Source organism: Mobula birostris, chromosome 10 (assembly GCF_030028105.1).
Source record: "Mobula birostris isolate sMobBir1 chromosome 10, sMobBir1.hap1, whole genome shotgun sequence".
NCBI classification, from domain to species: Eukaryota; Metazoa; Chordata; class Chondrichthyes; order Myliobatiformes; family Myliobatidae; genus Mobula; species Mobula birostris.
Window position 1 is genome coordinate 17,996,363 of NC_092379.1, and position 23,352 is coordinate 18,019,714.

The window sequence follows — 23,352 nt, forward strand, 5'->3', positions numbered from 1 at the left end:
GGGATGGAGTTCCGTTGCGAAATAGCCAATACACGCCGAGCAGAGGGAGTCACGTGTTGCTGGGGACGGCCGTGCGGTTGTGAAGGCGGGTCCTTCATGAACTCTACCAATGAGGGTGGAGCCCGAAGCCAATGAGCGACGGGGAGGGGGAGGCAAGGCGGTGCCACGGCAGTTCTCGCGAGAGGAGACGTCGGCGGTAGTAGCGAGTGGCGGCGGCACTAAGATGGCGGAGGCGGACTACGAGAACGGCGCCGAGGAGTCGCTGATAGAGGAGCCGCACCGCGGTCTGGATGAGTCCGGGGATGGCGCCGCCACGGACGGCTTGGACGACTCGGCGATGATCGAGGACCCGGTGGGCGGCGGGAGGAGGGGGTGGGGGAAGTGGAGCTGGGTGGGGGGGGAGGGTGCGGGAAACGTGCGGGCGCCACAGCAACGGGAACAGCAGAGACGGGGGAGGGGTGTCACGTGGTGTGACTGACGTCAGACCGCGGGGGCAGGCTAACTTTGCGCCCAGGTCATGGAGGGGTGAGGGGTCAGCGGAAGTGGGTAGTGGGTGTCTGAGGGTCACGTGGTCGGGACCCCAACTTTTCTGCCATGAAGGGGATGGGTGAGCTGGTTAGAGGGGGACGCTATATGGGGGGAGTAAAGGGTGACAGGACGGGCGGGGGTCGAGCAAAGGGGTAAATCAGGTGGTGATACGGGGGTGGGGTTGAGAACGGGTGTGACAGGGTGGGGTACGGGGCGATGCTTGAATGAAGATGTTGAAGGGGACCGATGTGTTTTTGGGTATCAGGTTATGGGGCAAGGTAGAGGGCGGATAGCTAGTGGGAACTGGGTATAGTGTGGAAAGGGTTTGGACTCGGGCTCTGTTAACCTCCCCTTCGCCGCCTCTTCAAAAACCCTGACCCCGAGTCCTCCAATCCTGATCACTGCCTCTTCCCGCCCCTCCCAGGAGCTGGAGGCCATCAAGGCCCGGGTGCGGGAAATGGAGGAGGAGGCGGAGAAGCTGAAGGAACTGCAGAACGAAGTGGAGAAACAGATGAACATGAGCCCACCACCTTGTAAGTGCCCCCTCCCAAATCCCCTTTCCCTTTACCTCCCCGTTTGCCCCCACCCCTCAACTACGCTGTGTGAGCAAACACTCTCCCTTAGGATTCTGTCTCGCCTGGCATGGTCAGTGAGGAAGCAGCAAAGGTCTATCGACCCCAAGGGACCTGCCCTTTGTATGTTCTTGGCAGTCCCCACCCTTCTCTCTGTCTGCAGGAACCCCCAGCTTGCCACTCCACTTTCCCCAGCGCTGTTGAGGCCACAATCGGAATACTGCATGCAGTTTCAGTCACCCAACACGACAGGTTGCATATGGCTGCGCTAGAGAGCCTATAGAGGAGATTCCCTGGGCAGTTGTGGTGGGCCCGCCCTTTTATTATGTGTGGATGGGGGATTTGATGGCTCTGTGGACGGTACAAGGAGGGGTGGAGGGGCAGGTAGTGTTGACGAAGCAGGCGGGATGTTTGCAAAGACACTTGTGCAGATTAGGAGAATGGGCAAGGGTCTGGCAGATGGAATATAGTGCAGGTTGAAGGAATAAAGGTGCAGGCTGCTTTCTAAGTTCAAAATACAGGATTGTTTGATGTCATTTCCAGTACGTGAGTGTGAAGGAGAACAAAATAATTGTTACCTCTGATCCAATGCAGCACAGAAGAACAATAATAAAGAAACAGTAAATATAAATACATAAAACATAGATCCTATGTTGATATATAGTTGCGTTAGGCACAGCAGTGTCTGTACATAAGGTGACTTTGTCAGGAAATGATAAAGTAGTGGTGATGGAGGAGTGGGTTAGTAGGGGGAGACGTTGATCAGCCTTACTGCCTAGGGAAAGTAGTTTTTGGGTATGGTGGCCCTGGCGTGGGTGCTGCATCGCTACCTTCCTGATTTAGGGGGGTTGGGACAAACGGTCCATGAGCTGGAAGTGTGGGATCCTTCGTGGTGTTGTCCTTTTTCCAGCACCTTGATGGCTGGTGGGCTGGGCTGGTGATGCACTGGGCAGTGATGACGACCCGTGGCGCAGCCGCGGTGCAGTTTCCGTACCGTGCGGTGACGCAGCAGTTCGATGCTCTCTGCTGCACATCTGTAGAGTATAGACGTGGGAATAAATCGGGTATCCAAAGGGACTTCGGAGCCCTGAAGCAGTATTCCCTAAAGGTTAGGGATGCAATGTTAGCGTTCATTTTCAAAGGGCTGGAATGTAAAACCTTTGATGTAACACTGAGGCTTTAAAAGACCATAAGAACAAAATTAGACCATTTGGCTCATCGGCTCTGCTCTGCCTTTCTGGTTTATTTTCCCTCTCAACGCCATTCCCCTGCCTTATCCCCGTAACCTCGGATGCCTTTACTAATCAAGAGCCTATATACTTGTGGTAATGAATTCCACAAATTCACCACCCTCTGGCTGAAGAAATTTCCTCGTCAGCTCTATTCTAATGGGCGCCCCTCTATTCTGAGGCTGTGTCCTCTGGTCTGAGACTCCCCTACTATAGGAAACACCTTCTCCAAATCCGCTCTTATCTCCGTCTTTCAATGTTCGATAGATTTCTGAAATCCTCCCCCCAACCGACATTCTGCTTAACTCCAGCGAGTACAGACCCAGAGCCATCCAACGCGCAGTTCACCCTTTTGTTCCCGGGATCATTCTTGGGCCCTCTCCGTCCTTCCTTTAGTGTGGTTTGCCCAGAGCTTTGTAAAACCGCAGCATTAGATCCTTGCTTTGTGAATGTTAACATTGCGTTTGCATTCCTCTCCACTGACTCACCCTGCAAGCTAGCATTTCTGCAATCCTGCACGAGGCATTGATCAGACCGCGGTTAAGAGTACGGGTGGCAGGGGTGACGATGTGTCTTTAGCAAAGGTGTTGGGTGCTCCTTCCCGTTGCTAGCCTGTAGGTCACCCTTGGGAAAGGTGTTGGTCAAGGTCACGTGAAGCCATGGTGGAGCAGGTGGAGTGTGCCACCACACTGACGCCAGGCAGACAATCTCTGAAGAGTAATGATAATGGCTGGGGTCACCCATCTTGTGAAGACACTGCCCAGAAAAGGCAATGGCAAACCACTTCGGTAGAAAGAAGAGTCAAGGTCAAGGCTATGATCGGCCACATCACACGTCATGGCACGCTAAACGAATATTAAGGGTTACGGGGTGTCTAGGGAGAGAATAGATCCCCTTAAAGATCAGCGTGGCCCCCAGTGTGGAATCAGAGGAAATGGGGAAGTTTTTAAATTAGCGTCTCTCTTCAGTTTTACCATGGAGGAAACAGTTGAAGCTCAGGAAGTGGGTGGTGACGCCTTGGACACGACAGACTGTTGCAGCTCCATAAAACAGGTTAGACTACACTTGGAGTATTGTGTTTGGTTCTGGTTGCCTCAGTACAGGATGGAGAGGTTGATGGGAACGCTGCTTGGGCGAGGGAAGGTTGAGTGAGCTCGGGCTTGTCGCTGTGGAGCAGAGGAAGATGAGAATTGACTTGATGGAGAAGTGCGAGATGATAAAAGAGCTGATGCCTTTTGTTGCAGGGCTTTTGGCCTGATTGGTTTTCTTAGTCACGTGTACATCGAAACGTGCAGTGAAGTACTTAGTGTTGTGTTAATGCCGTCTTGAGAGTTGTGCTGCTCTGTAAGTGCCTGACTTCCAATGCCCACAGATCCCGAATCCTGACCCTAACTGTTGTGGTGTGTGGGAAGAGACCCACACCGTCACAGGGAGAGCTGCAAAATCCTTGCACACGGTGGTGGGAATTGAACTCTGATCAGTGATTGCACTGGCCGATTTGCTACAGTGCTGCCGCGATGCCAAATACTGGCGAAGGGTCTCAGCCTGAAACGTCGACTGTGCTTCTTCCTAAGGATGCTGCCTGGCCTGCCGCGTTCCACCAGCATTTTGTGTGTGTTGCTTACTTTTAAGGTGATTGGAGGTTACAGGGAGGATGTCAGATACATTGTTAATACACAGAGGTGAGTGCATGGAATGCACGGTTGGGGGTGTTGATAGAGGCAGGTGTGTTTGGGACACTTAAGAGACCCTTGGTGAGGTCTTCGTTGGTCAGGGTCGACCACGCTTGTTGCTTCCTAGCTGTCTAGGTACGTAAGCCAGGGCTGTACGATATGGAGAGTGAGCTGTTGCCCTCGCAGCAAACGCCCTCTTTCCACGCAACTGGCGAACCCAAAGGAACAGCAGAGACCGAGACGGTTTGGCACCTGCAGCGTCGCAGGAGTTGCCAGTCAGCATTGAACGAAACGTGGGACTGCCTCGGGGACTCCAGCTCAGGACTTTTTCTGTCTGCGTTTACTACCGACTCTTTCCCCGTGAGTGGGTGTAGCCGCAAGGCAGCGGAGGTTTGAGATCAGAGTTTCCCTTCTCCTCCATGAGCTGCCAACCACAACTGACGAGCCTCACCTGCACAAAGCGACTGGTTTTAAGGTGCCAGTGACCCACCTTTGTCCCTTTTCCGGTCAGTAAAAATGGTTCCGCTGGACTTGGTTGTCAGAGGCTATTTGAGGTGCACGCCATTGGGAGCATTTAGTAGGCAGTGGGAGCTTATCCCCGTTACCACCCCCCACCGCAGCTATAACAACCTAAAGGAACCAGGAGACTGTCAGATAGGCTTATGAATGAAAGAAGAACGGAGGGTTATGTGGGAGAGATGGAGATGCGGTTAGATTGATCTTGGAGTAGGTTAAGCTTAAGTTTAATCGTTCAAGTTAGAATGTTGGCACAACATTGTGGGCCGAAGGGCCTGTGCTGTTCTAATAGTGGTTGCGGTGGAAACATTAGCAGTGTTTAAAAACCATCCAGATAATTGCATGGACAGGAGAGGTTAAGAGGAATTGTGGGCCAAACGCCGGTGGATGAGACTAGCTTGTGGGGCAGCATGGGCCAGTTGGGCTGAAGGGCCTGTTTCTGTGACTCTACCCTTGTCCCCTGCACACAACCCCCCACAATCCTACTCACCGGCCCGCCTCACCTCCTCCTCTTCTCTTACAGCTGGTCCTGTCATCATGTCGGTGGAAGAGCGGATGGAAGCAGACGCACGGTCCATTTACGTTGGTAACGTGAGTACAGCCTTCCTGCTCCCCGCCGCCTGCACTGTGTTCGACCCTGCTTCACCGTCCCCGTTAAGTTGCGCTGGAGGAACTCAGCAGGTCAGGCAGCATCATAGAAATGAGCAGTCAACATTGTGTACAGCTGCGCGGTAACTGCAATGCTTCCACGCACGTAGCCTTTATTGTCGTGCAGCTGGAAATTTTCTTTTGTATAAGGGCTATGGGTAACCCTAAGTAATTTCTAAAGTAAGTACATGTTCGGCACAGCATTGTGGACCGAAGGGCCTGTATTGTGCTGTAAGTTTTCTATATCGTTAATAGTGAATATAACACATACATTTTTTAATAAACATACAGCAAATGAAACATTTTAGAGCTTTGGAGATCTTCATTGTCAGTGTTTCAAGTTACAATACTTAAAAAATTGTAACAATAAACACAGAATGGAAATCAGCAGCTCATTGTTAATAAACTTCTGGCTTGCTGAACACCGCCATCTAGTCAAAACATTTTATTTTTGCCATTGTGCCTGGCAGTTGTTTTGAATTCCTGACATTTACTTGTGTTGTAAGTTGTCTTAAAGATACACACAGCACAGTACAGGCCCTTCAGCCTATATTGTTGTGCTGACCCTCAAACCCTGCCTTCCATATAAGCCCCCACCTTAGATTCCTCCATATACCTGTCTAGTAGTCTCTTAAACTTCACTAGTGTATCTGCTTCCACCACTGACTCAGGCAGTGCATTCCACGCACCAACCACTCTGAATAAGAAACCTTCCTCTAATATCCCCCTTGAACTTCCCACCCCTTACCTTAAAGCCATGTCCTCTTGTGTTGAGCAGTGGTGCCCTGGGGAAGAGGCGCTGGCTGTCCACTCTATCTATCTGTCTTCCCCTTTCCCTTCTAATCCCGAAGAAGGATCTCAGCCCACAACATGGACCGGTTGTTTATTTCTGTGGATGCTGCCTGACCTGCTGAGTTCCTCCAGCATTTTGTGCGTGCTGCATTCAATACCGATGTCTGTTCGAAAAGCACAGACTCCAGGCTCCCAGAAGATACCCTTTTCGATGCTCTGTTGCCGGATGGATCCACGAATATGCAACTGGCCAGGACACATCTGTCGTGAGCAGTGCGTTAACTGGCGGGGTACGCCTTCAAGAGCGTGTTACCAGCAGCGCCCTCTGTCAATACAAGAGATTCTGCAGACGCTGGGACTTGGCACCCACAGAGGGCAGTGAACAGTGTGGATCGCCTCCAAACCAGCGGCATGAGCATTGATTTCCCCGACTTCTGGTTGTTGCTTCGACCCCCCCCCCCCCCAATTTTCTCCTTTTCCATTTCCCGTTCTGGTTCCGCACTTACCTGCCCATCACCTCCCTCTGTTTAACCTCCTCCCCTTTCTTCCATAGTCCGCTGTTGTCTTCCAATAGATTCCTCCTTCATCCCTTTATCTCTGGCCTCATCTTTCATCTACCAGTTGTGCTCCTCCTACCTACCCCCCCCCCCATTCTAGCTTCTTTCCCTTTCATTCCCCTTCATTTCCAGTCCTGATGGAGAGTTTTGGCCTGAAAGGTCTGTTTATTCCCCTTCATAGAGGCTGCCTGACCTGTTGAGTTCCACCAGGGTTTGGTGAGCGTTGCTCTGGAACTTTCGTCCGTTGTCTGTAAGACAACGGAGCAGAATTAGGCCATTTCTCCCCCTGTGTAGTTTCAATGGGACAGGATCAGGACGTCCTACACCCAGTGATTGGCTTCACCAGCCACAAAGCACCTGCTGGAAGTTAAATCGTGCACGGGTTTTATTGCCTGATGACTGGTTATCAGTGTCACAAATCCAGAATGGCAGTACTGGCCTACTTCCCATCCTTCCCCTCAGCCCCACCTCCACCCTTCCCTAAACACAGCCTTCCGTCTGTCCCACTTCCCCTCTCCGCCACCCCCTGTAGGTGGCCACGTTCTTCCCCTCCACCGTGTTCTGTGCTGACCCCGGCTTCTCCTCTCCCTCTGCCAGGTGGACTATGGGGCGACGGCGGAGGAGTTGGAGGCACACTTCCACGGCTGTGGCTCCGTTAACAGAGTGACCATCCTGTGTGACAAGTTCACCGGGCACCCCAAGGGGTGAGTGACGGCGCTGGGCAGAGGAAGAGGGGGAAATGGGAGTGGGGAGGGGAGTGCCAACTCTGCTTGCCCCTCTTACCTCTGTTCTCTCTCACCCACCCATAGCTTCGCCTACATCGAGTTCTCAGACAAGGAGTCTGTACGGACAGCCATGGCACTGGACGACTCCCTCTTTAGAGGCCGACAGATCAAGGTGAGGGGGTGGGGAGGGATCCCTCGCATTCTCACACCTCAGCTACAGGCACCCCACCCTCCCCCGTGTCTGTTGTGATTGGAATTGGTTTCTTACTGTGACGTGATACCAGGAAGAGTTTCTCTTGCACGTTCAGATTCGTACAGAGCGCATTGACGTAGAACAAGGGGAAGCGGAGTGTGGAGTGGCATTTGACAGCTACAGAAACAGTCCAGTGCAGGCAGACAGTAAACTGCAAGATCATAATGAGGTAGACAGTGCGGTCTTATTGTTCAATATTCTGATAACAGCAGGGTAGAAAACTCTCCTTCAGCCTGGTGGTATGTGCTTTAGTACCTGTTGTTCAATGGAAGAACAGGGAAGAGGATGTCCGGGGTGGGTTATGCCGGCTGCTTTGCCAAGACAGTGGGGGTTCTCTGCAGTGTCTTGCGATCTGGGGGAGAGCAGTTGGCGTGCCAAGCCCACGGTGCATCAGCCAGGGCTGACGGGGACGTGCTCAATTTGTTCGTCTTCTGCGGAAGTAGAGGTGTTGCTGAGTTTTCTCGGACTTGCCAGGCTGGAGTGAATGACCTTCCTCCCCCACTACACTAATCCCGTCCATCTGCACTCGCAGTGAAGCCCTCTGCGAGGGCTTGTTTTGTCTCTGGACGACTCCAACTCCACCATCAACTCGAGCAGCAAAATCCAGCTCTTCACCCCGCTCTCTGTAAGGAAAAGCTTCCCCTCAGATCCCCTTTTTCTCAACTTAAACCTACAACCTCTTATTCTTGGCGCCCTTATTGTGGGGGAAAGGATTCTGACTACCTTTTCCTCTCGAGTTGCGCCTCTGTTGGGGCATCCCTCAGCCACCTTTGCTTCAGAGAAAACAGTCCCAGCCTGCCAGTCTCTTCCTGTCTGACTCTGGGGAATCTCTTCTGCACTCTCTCCTGTGCAGACACACCCTTTCTGTAGAATGGTGACCAGAATTGCTCCCATCTGTGAAATTGCGACGTAACCTCTCAACTTGTGTATTCTCTGCTCCTCATTTACCGTGCTATTTATGCCTTTTTAACCGTCCAGGCCCTTCAGCCCACAGTGTTGTGCTGACCCCTGGACCAACTCCAAGATCACATAGCCCTGCGTTTTTCTTTCGGCCACCAGCACAGTAGCATCGTGTTTAGCACAGCGTTTTACAGCTCAATCCCACCTCTGCCTGTACAAGGAGTTTATGGGTTTCCTCCCAGACTCCGGAAATACTGGTCAGTAAGTTAATTGGTCATTGTAAATTGTCCGATGATCAGACAGGTAGCTTGCTGGGCAGTGTGGCTGATTGGGGCGGAAGGGCCTGTTCCCCACTGTATCTCTAAATAATGCTCTAGCACCCCCCCCCCCCGGTAGAGTGTTACTTGCACACCACTGTTTTTTTTTTACAAAAGCTACCCCTGACATCCCCCTCTACTTTTCTTTATTCACCTTAAAATTATACCCTCTGGTACATGAGCCCTTTGCTCCCTGGGGAAGTGGCACTGGCTGTCCGCTCTATCTGTGTCTCCTGTACCGCTCTAACAAGTTGCCTCTCATTATCCTTCACTCTAAAGAGAAAAGTCCTAGCTCGCTCAACCTTTCCTCATGAGACAGGCAACACCCTGGTGAGTCTCCTCTGCACCCTCTCCGAAGCTTCCATGTCCTCCCTGTAATGAGCTGAGCACAGTATTCCAAGGGTGGTCCGACCAGGATTTTATAGAGCTGCAACTTTACCTTGTGGTCTCTTCAACCCAATCCCTGACTGATGAAGACCAACACAGGCCGAGCTTTCCTATTCACCCTATCAACTTTAAAGTTCAAAATACACATGTGGTCATCAACCCTGAGCTTCGTTCTCTTGTGGACAAACTCAAAAAATATCTATAGCATAACAGTCAATGTACAACTGCCCATCTAGGGTGTTCAGCCAGAGTGCAGAAGAGAGCAAACTGCAAATGCAAAAAGAAACAATCGTGAGATAAATAAATAAGTATTTAGAAGCTGAGATCAAGAGCCCTTGAAAGTGAGTCCATAGGCTTGTGGGGACACTTCAGTCACTAGGTGAGTGAAGTTATGCCCTTTGGTCCAAGATCTGCTCCTGAACCTGGTGGTGTGAACACTGGAGCTCCTGTACCACCTGCCTGAGGTAGCAGCGAGAAGAGAGCGTGACTAGGGTGTCCTACAGTAGAGTTTCACGTAGATGTGCTCAATGTTTGGGAGGGCTTTACCCGTGATGGGCCGGGCTCAATCCACTTTTCGTGGGACATTTGAGGCATCGATCTCTGTTTTGTTTTCTGTTCAGATGAAATGAGAAGCAGGGTTCACAAGGGAAGCGTAAACTAAACGTAAACGATGCACAGTTTTTACAAGAACAATCAGAGCAGAAATTACCATCACTAGTTCAGTGGTCAGTGTTGCTGTATTGAGGGAGGAACGAGCGTGAGCAGGTTGGTTGAGGAACAGAATGGTTGTGGGGAAGTAGCTGTCCTTGGTGTCGTGTGACCTCCCCCCACCCCTGGCGACTCTCTGACCCTCGCCCTGCATCTCTCCCCCCACTCAGGTGGTGTTGAAGAGGACGAACCGCCCGGGGATCAGTACCACAGACCGGGGTTGGCCGCGCTCCCGGTTCCGGGCCAGGGCCAGCTACTCCAGCAGAGCCCGTTTCTACAGCGGATACGTTCCCCGGTCCCGAGGCAGGGCCTTCAGGTCTGGGGCGTGCGGGGGACGGGGCTGGTGTCTGGGGCAAGGGGGTTGAGCTCTTTGTGCAGGGGTGGTTGTTTGAGGCAAGGGCCGAGTGGGAGGAGTGGACACCCCCGTTCTCCAAGATGGCCAGGACAGAGTTGAGATGACGAGGAACCATGGTCTGTCCCACTGGCTGTCCTGTTCTCTCCCCCCACCCCCTTGTCTTCTCTCACTGCCCACCCCCTTGCTTCTCCTGCGGGGGTGGGGGTGGTTGGTGATCTTGCAGCAGGAGTGTGGTCTGATTGGGAGTGTTCTGACGGCTGGAACACCGGGGAGGATCTCCTCTCTCCCCCTCACCCCTCCCTCAGTCCAGGGAGCGAGGGCTCCACTTATTCCCCCCATCCCTGAATGATCTGGGGTGCTGCTCAGCACAGTCCTGCCTATTCCCACGTTTGGGTGTTGCTGGGCCTGACTCCTGCTGCCAGGAGTCTGGTCGGGGTTGCTGAGAGACCGAGGAGAATGGGAGTGACGCAGTTTCCGTGAAGACTCGCGGCTCTGAGACGGGTCAGGCTGGCCGGGGGAGACTCCTGTTGCCAGGGCGAGATGGGGCTGCCTGTTGCTGGGAAGATTGTCGGGGAGGAGTGTCCTATTGCCAGGAAGCAAATCAGGGATTCCCTGTGGCCAGTGACGTGGGATGTGAAGGGAGTCCAGAGTCCCCCACCCTGTCCCAGAACAGATTGGGAGGGAGGGGAGTGAGAGTCCGAAGGCACCCCGCCCCCTCCACTTTTATCTCGCCTGATTGTAGACGTTCTGTATGCAGACTAATGAGTTACCTCTCTCTTTTACAGGGGACGAGGGCGTGCTTCATCCTGGTATTCCCCTTACTAATCCCACGGAGAAATGTCCCCCCCCTCCCCATCCCTCCATCCTTCCCCTCACTCCCTTCAGGAAAAAAAATCCCAAAAGATTTTAAAAAAGAACAAGAAAATTAAAGAAAAGAAGAAAAAAAAATGAAAAGAAGAAAAAAAAATACAAATATATATTAAAAAAAAGCCGACAGGCAGAGGACGGGGTGGAACCCCGCCACGGGAGTGTATTAGTGGTGACAGTATTGGTAAGGTGTCCTTGGGCTCCTTCAACCTCAGATTCACACTGACATCGGTTTGCTTTTGGGACAAGCCCGTTTTTTTTAACTTTTTATTTCTTCTCCCCCTGTGTGGCTACGGGATTTGAAATGGAATTTGTTTATTTTTCTCTATTTGTCCCTCTCTCCTTCCCACCCTTCATCTATCTCTCTCTCTCTCACCCTTCTTCCTACCCTCCCCCCATCTTTACTTAATCTTCCATCCCTGTCTCCTCTCTCACCCACCTTCATTCCTCTCAGTATTATCTCTCTCCCTCTCTCCCTCCCCCCTCACCCTGCTGGAGATTTGTTGAAGTGTTGAGGGGAAAGGTGTTGAACTGTGAATGGATCAGTCCGTGCATTACATTACTGATTTGCTGTTAAAACATTTTTATCGTGTGACTGTGCAACAGATTTTTGTCTTCACCTCTCCCCGTCTCTCCTCCCTTCTTCCCCCAGCCCTCTCCTCCCAACCTTGCCCCCCTCTTCCCCCCTTCTCCTCTGTCACCCCCTCCCTCCCCCCCTCTCGCAGGCGTCTTTAATATTTTTCTTTTCAGATGGCTGCTGTACGCCAGAGGAGAGAGAGTTGCTGGTGTCGGCCCTGTGCCTCTGGTCCCCACCTCTCAGCGGGAGAGAGCACTGTGCACTGATCACTGTTTCCAGACCTATCGGCACCCATCTCCCCCGCCGTCCTCCCTCCTCCCTTCCCCTTGCCCTCTCCTCCCCCACCACCCCACTTTCCCAAGGACTTACCGCAGCTGGGTTGGGGGTGGTGAGGGAAGGGATGTTCTTTCTGGGGTTTGGGGAGGTGGGGCCTGATTTTTTTTTTAGAAAAAGAGGGAATCAAAAAAAAATGTAAGGGGTTTAAAAAAAAATAAAAATAAATAAATGTTTTATATAAAAGAAATTCAGTTGTACTCTTCAAACCTTAAACTGTGAACAGTGCTCCCGATGGCTTTCTCACTTTAAAAGCTGGCCCCCTGGCCTTAATACTTTTCCACCCTAGGGAGAAGGTCAGTCCCTGTCTACTCTATCTGTGTGTCTGGTATAGAGACACAGAAACAGGCCCTTTGGCCCATACTGAACCATTTAAACTGCCTACAGCCCTTCGTTCCCCTCCCATCCATTTCCTCCCAAACTTCTGCTGAACAGTGAAATCCAGCTTGCATGCACCGTTTTGCGCTGGGAGCTTGTTCCACACGCTCTTGATCCTCTCTCAGATCTCCCTCCCAGCCTCTGCCTCTCCAGAGAGAATCAGCCAATTTTGTCCGACCTTTCCTTGCGGCTCGTGCCCTCCAATTAACCTCCCCATAGCCCCTGCAGCCTGAAAAAGAGTACGAGGCTCCCGATAGAAACCTGTCATCTGCCACGGAGCAGACAGCTGGCTCTCCAGCTGCGGATTTGCCTCCAAGGACCTGTGGACTCAGATCCCAAGACACCAGATCTCCAGCAGTTATGCCTTAAGACATGGGAGCAGAATTTGGTCCTTGTGTTGTGGCCTCCCCTACGCTCTCTGCCTCCTGCTTCCCCCGCCACTGTCTATCCCTTACAACTCAATGCACACACATCATTTAGTTTTAAATATATATATATATATTTGTAACTGTGACATGAGTAACACAATTGTTAAACATGGGTATGGTCAGAGAGAGAGAGGACGTTCCATCGTGTGTACTTGATGTCCTGGTCTTCCACCTGCTACAGGGAGGGAGGGTCAGGTTGGGTGCTGTTCAGTGAGGTTAGGTGTCAGTGTCAGCTCGAGGCTCGGCTGCAGAGCAAAGGATGAGTTGGGGGGAAGGTCAGAGGGTGGGGTATTGGATGAGGGAGGGTTTGGGGACCAGGAAGCAAGGCCAGAGCGTGTCACTAGGTCGTGGGGTGAGGTGAGGTTGAGGGGTCAGGGGTCAGGCTGAGCTGTGGGGTGTTGGGGTCGGGGGGGGGGGTTTGGGGAGTAGGAAGCAAGGCTGGAGTGTGTCAATGGGTCATGAGGTGAGGTTGAGGGGTCGGGGTCAGATGGTGGGGTTGGGGGCAGCCAGCAGAGGTACGTTGTCGCGAGGCCGCTGGAGGAAGGAGGGCCGCCGGCAGAGTTCGCCCTGCTGCAGGCTGTCGGGAAGTGGCTTGCGTTTGGTCTCGGGCAGCAGCAGAATGCAAAGGCAGCCGAGCAGGGCTAGCGAGGCCAGCAGCACGTGGTGCAGGAAGTAAGCCCGGCTGCCCTGCAGCTCCAACAACAACCGGCTCAGCCTCGGCAGCCATGACAGGCCCAGGACCACGCCCAGGCCCAGGCCCCTGCAAAAGAGACAAAGATGCTAGACAAGGGTTGATCCGAGAGAGAGAGAGAGAGAGAGAAGGGTGGAAACAGGACAAATCCAGGAAAAGGATGATCCCACCATCAGGCTGGGCTGCTGAAACAATGAGGGAGGAGATCCAACTGGCAAGGTGCGGAGACCAGAGACCTTAGACTGCACAGGAAGAGCCCATGGGGACCAGAGACCCTAGATTGCACAGGAAGAGCCCATGGGGACCAGAGACCCTAGATTGCACAGGAAGAGCCCATGGGGACCAGAGACCCTAGATTGCCCAGGAAGAGCCCATGGGGACCAGAGACCCTAGATTGCACAGGAAGAGCCCATGGGGACCAGAGACCCTAGATTGCCCAGGAAGAGCCCATGGGGACCAGAGACCCTAGATTGCACAGGAAGAGCCCAGGGAGACCAGAGACCCTAGATTGCACAGGAAGAGTCCATGGGGACCAGAGACCCTAGATTGCACAGGAAGAGCCCATGGGGACCAGAGACAGACGGCACGGGAAAAGCCCATGGGGACCAGAGACCCTAGATTGCACAGGAAGAGTCCAGGGGGACCAGAGACACTAGATTGCACAGGAAGAGCCCATGGGGACTGGGGACCAGAGACCCTAGATTGCACAGGAAGTCCAGGGGGACCAGAGACCCTAGACCACACAGGAAGAGCCCATGGGGACTGGAGACCCTAGATTGCACAGGAAGAGTCCAGGGGGACCAGAGACCCTAGATTGCACAGGAAGAGCCCATGGGGACCAGAGACCCTAGATTGCACAGGAAGAGCCCAGGGGGACCAGAGACCCTAGATTGCACAGGAAGAGCCCATGGGGACCAGAGACCCTAGATTGCACAGGAAGAGCCCAGGGGGACCAGAGACCCTAGATTGCACAGGAAGAGCCCAGGGGGACCAGAGACCCTAGGTTGTACAGGAGGAGTTCAGGGGGACCAGAGGCTGCGGACCGCACAGGAAGGTCCCGAGGGAATAGGAGACCCATTGGAGGTGGCTCACCTGATGAGAGTGGGAATGACCTCGGAGGAGAAGAGGATGCTGAGTGTTTCCACGGCGCGGGAGGAGAATAAACCCAATGAGCAGAATATCAGGATGGTCACATCGTTCAGGTCTGTGGGGGGGGGGCAGAAAGTTGAAAGGTAATTCACAACAGCTTTAACATCGACAAAACTTCTGAAAGTTTCTGTGGGAGGGAGAGAGGGTCGCCGTGAAGGGAGTGTGAGTTGTCGAGTGAAGAAGGGAAGCAGGGCCAGCAAGGAATGAGGAACAATGCCGTGGGAGGGAACGGGAGGTGGTGAGGCGTCTCCAAAGCAGAAGCCACCACTCACATTCAGAGAGCCCGAGGAGAATGAGGGAGGCGAGGCCGGTCAGTGTCATACTCAGCAGCAAGATGCCCCTGCGCCCACACCGGTCAACGGTAGCGCACAGGAAGAGGCACGCCAGGCCCCCGGCCCCCGCTGACAACAGATACATCACGGAGAAGCTCGGCCTGGTGCCCAGGACGCTGTTTCGGAAAGTTCCGTAGCAATGCTGGATCCCGTGTCCGATAAACCTGCAAAAGTGGGATTGGGATCAACGGTTCTGGAAACACAGTGGGGAAAGTCCTATGTAAACGTGTCACATTACCCTATCCACAGTGTGAAATTGCTATGTAAACATGTCACGTTACCCTATCCACAGTGTGAAATTGCTATGTAAACATGTCACGTTACCCTATCCACAGTGTGAAATTGCTATGTAAACATGTCATGTTACCCTATCCACAGTGGGAAGTTGCTATGTAAACATGTCACGTTACCCTATCCACAGTGGGAAACTCCTGTGTAAACGTGTCACGTTACCCTATCCACAGTGGGAAACTCCTGTGTAAACGTGTCACGTTACCCTATCCACAGTGGGAAAGTGCTATGTAAACATGTCACATTTTCAAAATTTCAAAATATACTTTATTCAAAAAGAAAATTATATACAATAAACCATTCAATAACTCTCCATCCTTTACATACGTTTCCACTATAATCTGTACATATCCATACTTATGGCCACCCACGTGGCAATACGTTGGTTCACCTTACCATCTCATTGTTGAGGGGTATACTCCCCGCCCACCGACCCCTCCCACTCCCACGGGTGGAGAAACCTATACTGTGGTCCTTCCCCACCGGGCCCTTGCGATGGCTGCACCGAGTTTCAGTGCGTCCCTCAGCACGTACTCCTGCAGCCGAGAATGTGCCAGTCGGCAGCATTCTCCCACGGACATCTCCATGTGCTGGTAGATCATCAAGTTTCGGGCCGACCAAAGAGCGTCTTTCACCGAGTTGATGATCTGCCAGCAGCACCGGATGTTGGTCTCCGTGTGCGTCCCCGGGAACAGCCCATAGATCAGAGAGTCCTCTGTTACGCAGCTGCTGGGGATGAATCGTGACACTAGCCCGTCCATCCTCCTCCACACCCTCTTTGCCAACTGGTAGTGTGCAAAGAGGTGGGTCACAGACTCCTCCTCACTGTAGTCCTCCCGTGGGCAGCGGGGTGCGGAGACGACGTTCCGGGCGTACAGGAGGGATCTGACTGGGAGGGCCCCTCTCACCACCAGCCAGGCGAGGTCTTGGTGCCTGTTGGTGAGATCTGGCGATGAGGCATTTTGCCAGATAAACTGGACAGTCTGCTCAGGGAACCACCCCACTGTGTCCACCTCGTCCTTCTCCTGCAGTGCCTGCAGGACACTTCGTGCCGACCACTGCCTGATGGCCCTGTGGTCAAAGGCGTTCTCCTGCAAGAACTTTGCTACGTAGGACAGGTATGCCGGCAACGACCAGCTGACTGGGGCGTTGCGCGGGAGTGGGGCCAGACCCATGCTTCGTAGCCAGGGCGACAGGTAGAACCTGGGCACATAGTGGTACTTGGTGCCCACATACCTGGGTTCTACACACAACCTGATGCAGCCACATACGAAGCTGGCCATCAGGGTGAGGGCGACATTGGGGACGTTCTTGCCCCCATTGTCCAGGGACTTGTGCTTTACCCCACCCACAGTGGGAAATTGCTATGTAAACGTGTCACATTACCCTATCCACAGTGGGAAACTCCTATGTAAACATGTCACGTTACCCATCCACAGTGGGAAATTGCTATGTAAACATGTCACGTTCCCATCCACAGGGGGTAAGTGCTATGTAATCACATTCCACTCCCCCGACAACCTTTAATGGAGATCAGGGTATACATCAAGGAACCAGACTCCAGCACATGATTACAGGGATCATGTCTCTCCGCAGCCCTTCCCCTCCCCTCACAATCAGCACCGATATCAAACACGGTAACGACTTACGCAGTGAAGCCCAGGATTAGGATATTTTTCCAAATGTTTCTGCATTTCAGGAGCTTGCAGAGGGTCTCCCGCTCTGACTCGTGATTCCCGGGATAGGAGGAATCCAGATCTGAAAGATCAGGAGGGAGGGAGAGAGGGTGAAGACCATCACTATCAGTACAAGAACCACACCGTGCACCATTCCCGTCCCCCTGTCCACACTGGGAACGCCATTCCTGAATCCCCATCCAATCTGGAGCACTGTTCCTGTACACCTCTCCTGCTGGGGGTGTAGTTCCCGTCTTCCTGCAGGGCCGCAGACATCGATCCCATCTCCCCGTCTCCCTGTCACATCGGGAGCGCAGTTCCCCCATCTCCTCGTGTCCCTCGAATGCCGAGATCGCCACCCCCATCTCCCTCTCACGCTGGGAATGCCGTTGGCAACTCGCCATCTCCCTGCCCCGCTGGGGGTGCCGCTCTTGTCTCCCCGTCCCCCCCGGAGCGCCGTCTCGGCCCCAGGCTTTCCTCACCGGTGAAGGAGGACTCCAGCTCCAGAGGCTCCCGATCCTCCCTGGGCTGGTTCCGCTCCAGGATCCGTCCCAATGCAGCCCTGGCCTCCGGCACGCGTCCTGTCGACAAAAGCCAGCGCAAGGGCTCCGGCAGGACCTGCGGGCAGCTTCGGGACAGCGGCACATCAGGGGTCGTTAACAGAGGAGGGGTGTTCGGGGCTCGTAGCTGAGGAGGCAGGGAGGGAGGGCCAGCGGGTTGTTGCTGGGACGTCTGGGGTGAGGGTCGGTGGGACCTGCCAGCGAGTCGTCACGAGGGTTTCTGGGTCAGAGGTTCATCGCTGAGGGTCACTAGGCTATCGCCGGGATGTCAGGCTCAAGGGTTGTCGCTGGGGGTAAGAAGGTCGTTGCCAGAGTGATAGGGGTCATTGACAGAGTCCCAGGGATCAGCAGGTCATCACTGGGTTGTCAGGGTCAAGGGGTCATCACCGGCATACTAGGGATCAGGAAGTGATTGCCGAAGTGCTGGGGTTAGGAGGTCAACGGCAGTGCGCCATAAGTTGAGGTCGCCAATGGGTTGCCAGGGCTCAGGGATCGCTGGTGGGCTGCTAGGGGTCAGGGGTTGTCGGCGGGTTGCTAGGGGTCAAGGGTTGTCGGCGGGTTGCCAGTGTTCAGGGGTCTCTGGTGGGCTGCTAGGGGTCAGGGGTTGTCGGCGAGTTGCCAGGGGTCAGGGGTTGTCGGCAAGTTGCCAGGAATCAGGGGTTGCCGGTGGGTTGCCAGGGGTCAGGGGTTGTCGGTGGGTTGCCAGGGGTCAGCAAGTCGTCGCCAGTTTGCCAGGGATCAGGGGTCACTCACCAGAAGCCCAAGAAGAGGCCGAGGGGGGCGGTGATGACCCCTTGGAAGAGCCTCCAGTCCCGGCAGCCCACGGCCAGGCCCAGCAGCAGGAACTCCCCCCCCACCAGGAACAGGCCAGAGACCATGGAGACTGGCAGCCGGTGAGGGGGGTCGCAGACCTCCAACCCTGGGAGGGGCAAATGGGAGAGAGAGGGTCAGTTGGTCACCCCCAGGATACCTACCATGTCCCAGAGCTCCTGAGAGGCAATGGAAGCCTCACTCCCCGTCCCACTCCCTCTGCACACAAACCATCCAGTTATCCAGCTTCCCCGGAGTGGGTTACAGCCCGGGATCCGATCCAGCGGTTCAGGCTTTTATATAGAGAATAACAGATCCCCGGGAGTGGGTTACAGCCCGGGATCCGATCCAGCGGTTCAGGGTTTTATATAGAGAATAACAGATCCCCGGGAGTGGGTTACAGGACGGGATCTGATCCAGCGGTTCAGGGTTTTATATATAGAATAACAGATCCCCGGGAGTGGGTTACCGGCCGGGATCTGATCCAGGGATTCAGCGGGTTTATATATAGAATAACAGATCCCCGGGAGTGGGTTACAGGCCAGGATCCGATCCAGGGATTCAGGGTTTTATATATAGAATAACAGGTCCCCGGGAGTGGGTTACAGGCCGGGATCCGATCCAGGGGTTCAGGGTTTATATATAGAATAACAGATCCCCAGGTGTGGGTTACAGGCCGGGATCTGATCCAGGGATTCAGGGTTTTATATATTGAATAACAGATCCCCGGGAGTGGGTTACAGGCCGGGATCTGATCCAGCAGTTCAGGGTTTTATATATAGAATAACAGATCCCCGGGAGTGGGTTACAGGCCGGGATCTGATCCAGCGGTTCAGGGTTTTATATATAGAATAACAGATCCCCGGGAGTGGGTTACACGCCGGGATCCGATCCAGGGAATCAGGGTTTTATATAGAGAATAACATATCCCTGGAAGTGGGTTACAGGCCGGGATCCGATCCGGGATTCAGCGGGTTTATATATAGAATAACAGATCCCCGGGAGTGGGTTACAGGCCGGGATCTGATCCAGCGGTTCAGGGTTTTATATATAGAATAACAGATCCCTGGGAGTGGGTTACAGGCCGGGATCCGATCCAGGGGTTCATGGTTTATGTATAGAATAACCGATCCCCGGGAGTGGGTTACAGGCTGGGATCTGATCCAGGGATTCAAGGTTTTATATATAGGATAACAGATCCCCGGGAGTGGGTTACAGGCTGGGATCTGATCCAGCAGTTCAGTGTTTTATATATAGAATAACAGATCCCCGGGAGTGGGTTACAGGCCGGGATCTGATCCAGCAGTTCAGGGTTTTATATATAGAATGACAGATTCCTGGGATTGGGTTACAGTCTGGGATCTGATCCAGGATTTTGGTGGTTGATGTATAGAATGACATACCTCCCCTCCATTGCTCCATTCTCTGCTGCCCCCCCACCTGCCCTCCCTCCCCAGTCCTGCCCCCCCACCTGCCCTCCCTCCCCAGTCCTGCCCCCCACCCTGCCCTTCCTCCCCAGTCCTCCCTCCGCAGTCCTGCCCCACTCACGGATGAGGTAGAGGGAGAGTAGGAGGCCGGCAACTGCGGATCCCTGGAAGAAGCGAGCCAGGGTAAAGACAGGGAGGCTGGGGGCAACAGACAGCAGCGTCCCAAAGAGGATGGAGAGGCTGACGGACAGGAGGCAGCAGATTCTCCGTCCCAACCTGGAGGGGGGAGAGAGGAGGTGAGTAACTGAGGGGTGGGGGGGGGGGGAGTCAAAATGGAGAGAGCGGTGGAGGGTCCCAGAGGACAGCCGGGGTACTTACCGATCTGCCAGGTAACCCAGCACCAGGAAGCCTGCCAGGCAGCCCAGGACGAAACAAATCTCCTCCACTGACGACTTCCAGGACGAATCGCAGACCAAGTCCCACTGCGGAAGGTAAGGGCGGGAGAGAGAGGGGGGAACGGTCAGAGAGAGAGGGGTGGAGATGGCAAGTTAGAGGAGAGAGAGAGCGTGACCCACACAAACCGGAGAGGGGGCGGTATCGGACGCCCGCTCGGCGATCGGATGTGGGAGAGGAGATAAGACGGGGGTTCGTTGTAAGGAGGGCGGTGATGAGGGAGAAAGGAAACAGGGCAGAAGGGGATGCTGAGGAAGGAGAGAAGGAGGGAGGGGAGGGTGGTGCTGAGGGAGAGGGATTGATAGTTACGGGGAGGGATGGAGGGAGTAGGGGACAGGAAGAGAGTGAGGAAGTGGGTAGTGTGAGGACGGTGGAGAGGAGGGGAGAGACAGAGGCAGGGTGAGACTCACCGGGGAGCGAGGGAGGAAGGGACAGGAGGTGAGAGGGGAGAGAGGGTAGGGATGCAGCGAGGGAGGAGAGAGATCGCTCCGCCTACCTGGGTGATGATATTGGTATTCAGACCCTCCGAGGACTGGTACTTCCAGCCATACGGACAGGGGCGATGGTCGCTGGTGTTGAGTTGGCAGGAGCCCTCGCCCTCGGCCGCCTCGCCCTCGCCCTCGCCCTCCCTCCGGCAGCGATGGGCCGGCACCAGGGTGAGGAAGGACCCTGAGAGGAGGGCAAAGGCCAGAGGGGGCAGGGGGAGCCAGGTCAGGACACAGACCAGCCGTTGGTGTCGGCCAAAGCCCCCCATCAGCGCCTCGAAGCCCCCCAGCCGTGAGACCATCCCCCCAAACGGCTCCTGGGGGGTGGGGGACTGACAGGGTGGGGCAGAGTCTGGGTCGGCCAGCACCCCCTCACCCTCCATCACCCAGCGAGGGGGAGGGGAGGGGTCTGAGATCCTGGGGAGGGGGAGGAACTGCGGAATGGCACACCAGTTCACAATCCTGACTCCAAGACAGAAGGTCGGTGGGAGGGGCAGGGTCTCTAAAGAGAGAGAGAGAAGAGGGGGAGGGAGTCAGTGACATTACCCCGTCCCATCCTGTCTCACACAGACTGAAACTCCCTCTGCACCGTCCCATCACACACTCCCGGGGTCAGACACAGAGTGAATCTCACTCCACACCGTCCCGTCACACACTCCCGGAGTCAGACACAGAGTGAAACTCCCTCCACACCGTCCCACCACACACTCCCGGGGTCAGACACAGAGTGAAACTCTCTCTATATCCATGCATCCTCCCCCTTTAATTGTGACCCTGTGTGATGCATTTAGAGAAGTGCCTGGGGTGGTGCGCCATCCATCTCTCTCCCTGTCTGACCGTATCTGTCCCCCCTGAATGTGTCAGACTCCCCCCCCAACCACCCGACACCCCCTCACCCACCACCTTTGTTCTTCCCACTGGCTTTGCTCTCTCCAGTTCTTCGTTTTCCCCTTCCTCCATACCCGATCATTTCCAAAGTGTTTCCCCCTTTTTCTTGATAAACCAATCCCTCTCTCCCTCCATCTTCCTCTCCGCTCTCCCTCACCCTCTGTCCATCTCCCTCCCTCCCTCACCCTCTGTCCATCTCCCTCCCTTCCTCCCTCACTCCCTGTGCATCTCCCTCTATCCCTCACCCCCTGTCCATCTCCCTCTCTCCCTCACCCTCTGTTCATCTCCCTCCCTCACCCTCTGTCCATCTCCCTTCCTCCCTCTCCTCCCTCCCTCCCTCTCTCCCTCACCTCTGTCCATCTCCAACCCTCCCTCCCTCCCTCTCCCTCTTCTCCGAACCTTCTCTGCTGCCTGCTATCTCGATCTCCACCTCCCCGCCCCTTTCACCCCCCGGTACCGGTCGGTCTGTCCCCGCCGCCGGGACTCGGCCTCCCTGTCCGGCACCTCCACCCGGTTCCGGAGTCGGTCCTGGACGCAGTCCCAGTCCCGGTCCCGGTATTGATCCTGATCCTGATCCCGATCCCGATCCCGATCCCGATCCCGGTGCCGGTCTCTCCTCCCTCCCTCCCTCCGTCTCCCGGAATAAAAGGCGACGTCCGACCCGGCGTCGGAAGCAGTTAAAGGGCAGGATCCTTAAAGGGGAAGATTGGCGAGGGGAGGGAAAGGAAAGGGGAGGGAGAGGGGGAGGGAGAGGGGAGGGAGAGGGGGAGGGAGAGGGGGAGGGAGAGGGAGAGGGGAGGGAGAGGGGGAGGGAGAGGGGGAGGGAGAGGGAGAGGGGAGGGAGAGGAGAGGGGAGGGAGAGGAGAGGGAGAGGGGATGAGGGGAGACAGGAGAGGGGGAAGGGAAAAGGAGGAGAAATGAGGGAAGGAGAGGGGAGGACAGAGGGAAGGGGTGAAGGATGGGGAGAGAGTAGAGAGATGAGGGAAAAAGGGAGAGGGATGAGGGAGAGAAGATTGGAAGAAGGAGAGGGGAGGACAAAGGGAAGGGGTGGGGATAGGGAGAGAGGAGAGGGATGAGGGGAGAGGGAAAAGGAGAGTTGGGATACTGAAGGGAGTGAGAAAGGTGAGAAGGAGTGTGGATAGGAGGGAGGTTTAGGATGAGGGAAGGGAAAGGTAGTTGGAGAGGGTGCCCTTCTGTCTCACTTTCTCCCTCCCTCTCTCTGCCTGCCTGCCGCCCTCCCTGGCTGGTCGGGGACGGGATGGGATGGTGTCAGTGAGGATCCACGGGGAGCAGTCACTAGGTGATCAGATTTTTGAACCATTCCCAGGTTCTCCCCCCTACCCACCCCCTTGAACCCATCCTGTCCATGTGGGGGAGGGAGTTCTCAGGTTAATGGGGGAATGGCTGCCCTATTCCACAGTGGGACGGTGCGGGCCTGGGAGGGGGGTCCTGTGGGTGGTTGCATTCCCCTGACCACCCCCCCCCACCCTTCGACCCAGTGCTTCCTAAACCCAGAGACTTTACTGTGCTCACCACTGACGCACAGTGCCACCCTGTGTCCGAGAGTCCACACTGCAACATGACTGTTTACATAGGAAAATTAGTCAGTTGGGGAATTATCAAGCTTATTGTAGTCAGGGGCACACACACCCAGGGGATAAGTACGTGAAAAATTAACTCTTTCCACCAGTAACAAATTACAAACATAAATTATGTTCAAATTAACATAAATTATGCGCATGTTCATATAAATTATACACAATTTAATATAATTTATGCACAAATTAACTTGTTTACAACAGAACAATTCATGAATGGTAGTGTAGGAGGTTGCTGTAAGTGACAAC

General features: G+C 54.5%; 2 protein-coding genes across 3 annotated transcripts; one reads left to right on the forward strand and one right to left on the reverse strand.

Moving 5' to 3' along the window:
- The first annotated feature begins 169 nt into the window (after positions 1-169).
- pabpn1 (poly(A) binding protein, nuclear 1) lies at positions 170-12,048 on the forward strand. Its single transcript, XM_072270010.1, has 7 exons — positions 170-352; positions 953-1,061; positions 5,042-5,109; positions 7,113-7,219; positions 7,325-7,412; positions 9,976-10,121; positions 10,946-12,048. The coding sequence occupies exons 1-7, from the start codon at positions 224-226 to the stop codon at positions 10,983-10,985; spliced, it is 687 nt and encodes a 228-aa protein (XP_072126111.1). The 5' UTR covers positions 170-223; the 3' UTR covers positions 10,986-12,048.
- Positions 12,049-12,803: 755 nt separating this feature from the next.
- On the reverse strand, positions 12,804-22,212 carry slc22a17 (solute carrier family 22 member 17). 2 transcript variants are annotated; one of them, XM_072270011.1, is made up of 10 exons: positions 22,010-22,212; positions 20,629-21,119; positions 20,058-20,161; positions 19,801-19,955; positions 18,196-18,361; positions 17,365-17,510; positions 16,856-16,964; positions 14,856-15,079; positions 14,527-14,638; positions 12,804-13,503 (listed from the first exon to the last, which is right to left on the reverse strand). In XM_072270011.1, the coding sequence occupies exons 2-10, from the start codon at positions 20,998-21,000 to the stop codon at positions 13,227-13,229; spliced, it is 1,665 nt and encodes a 554-aa protein (XP_072126112.1). In that variant the 5' UTR covers positions 21,001-21,119; positions 22,010-22,212; the 3' UTR covers positions 12,804-13,226. The 2 variants fall into 2 exon arrangements, with proteins under 2 accessions (XP_072126112.1, XP_072126113.1); XM_072270012.1 differs by lacking the exon at positions 22,010-22,212 and adding an exon at positions 21,905-21,971.
- Between the last annotated feature and the right edge of the window lie 1,140 nt (positions 22,213-23,352).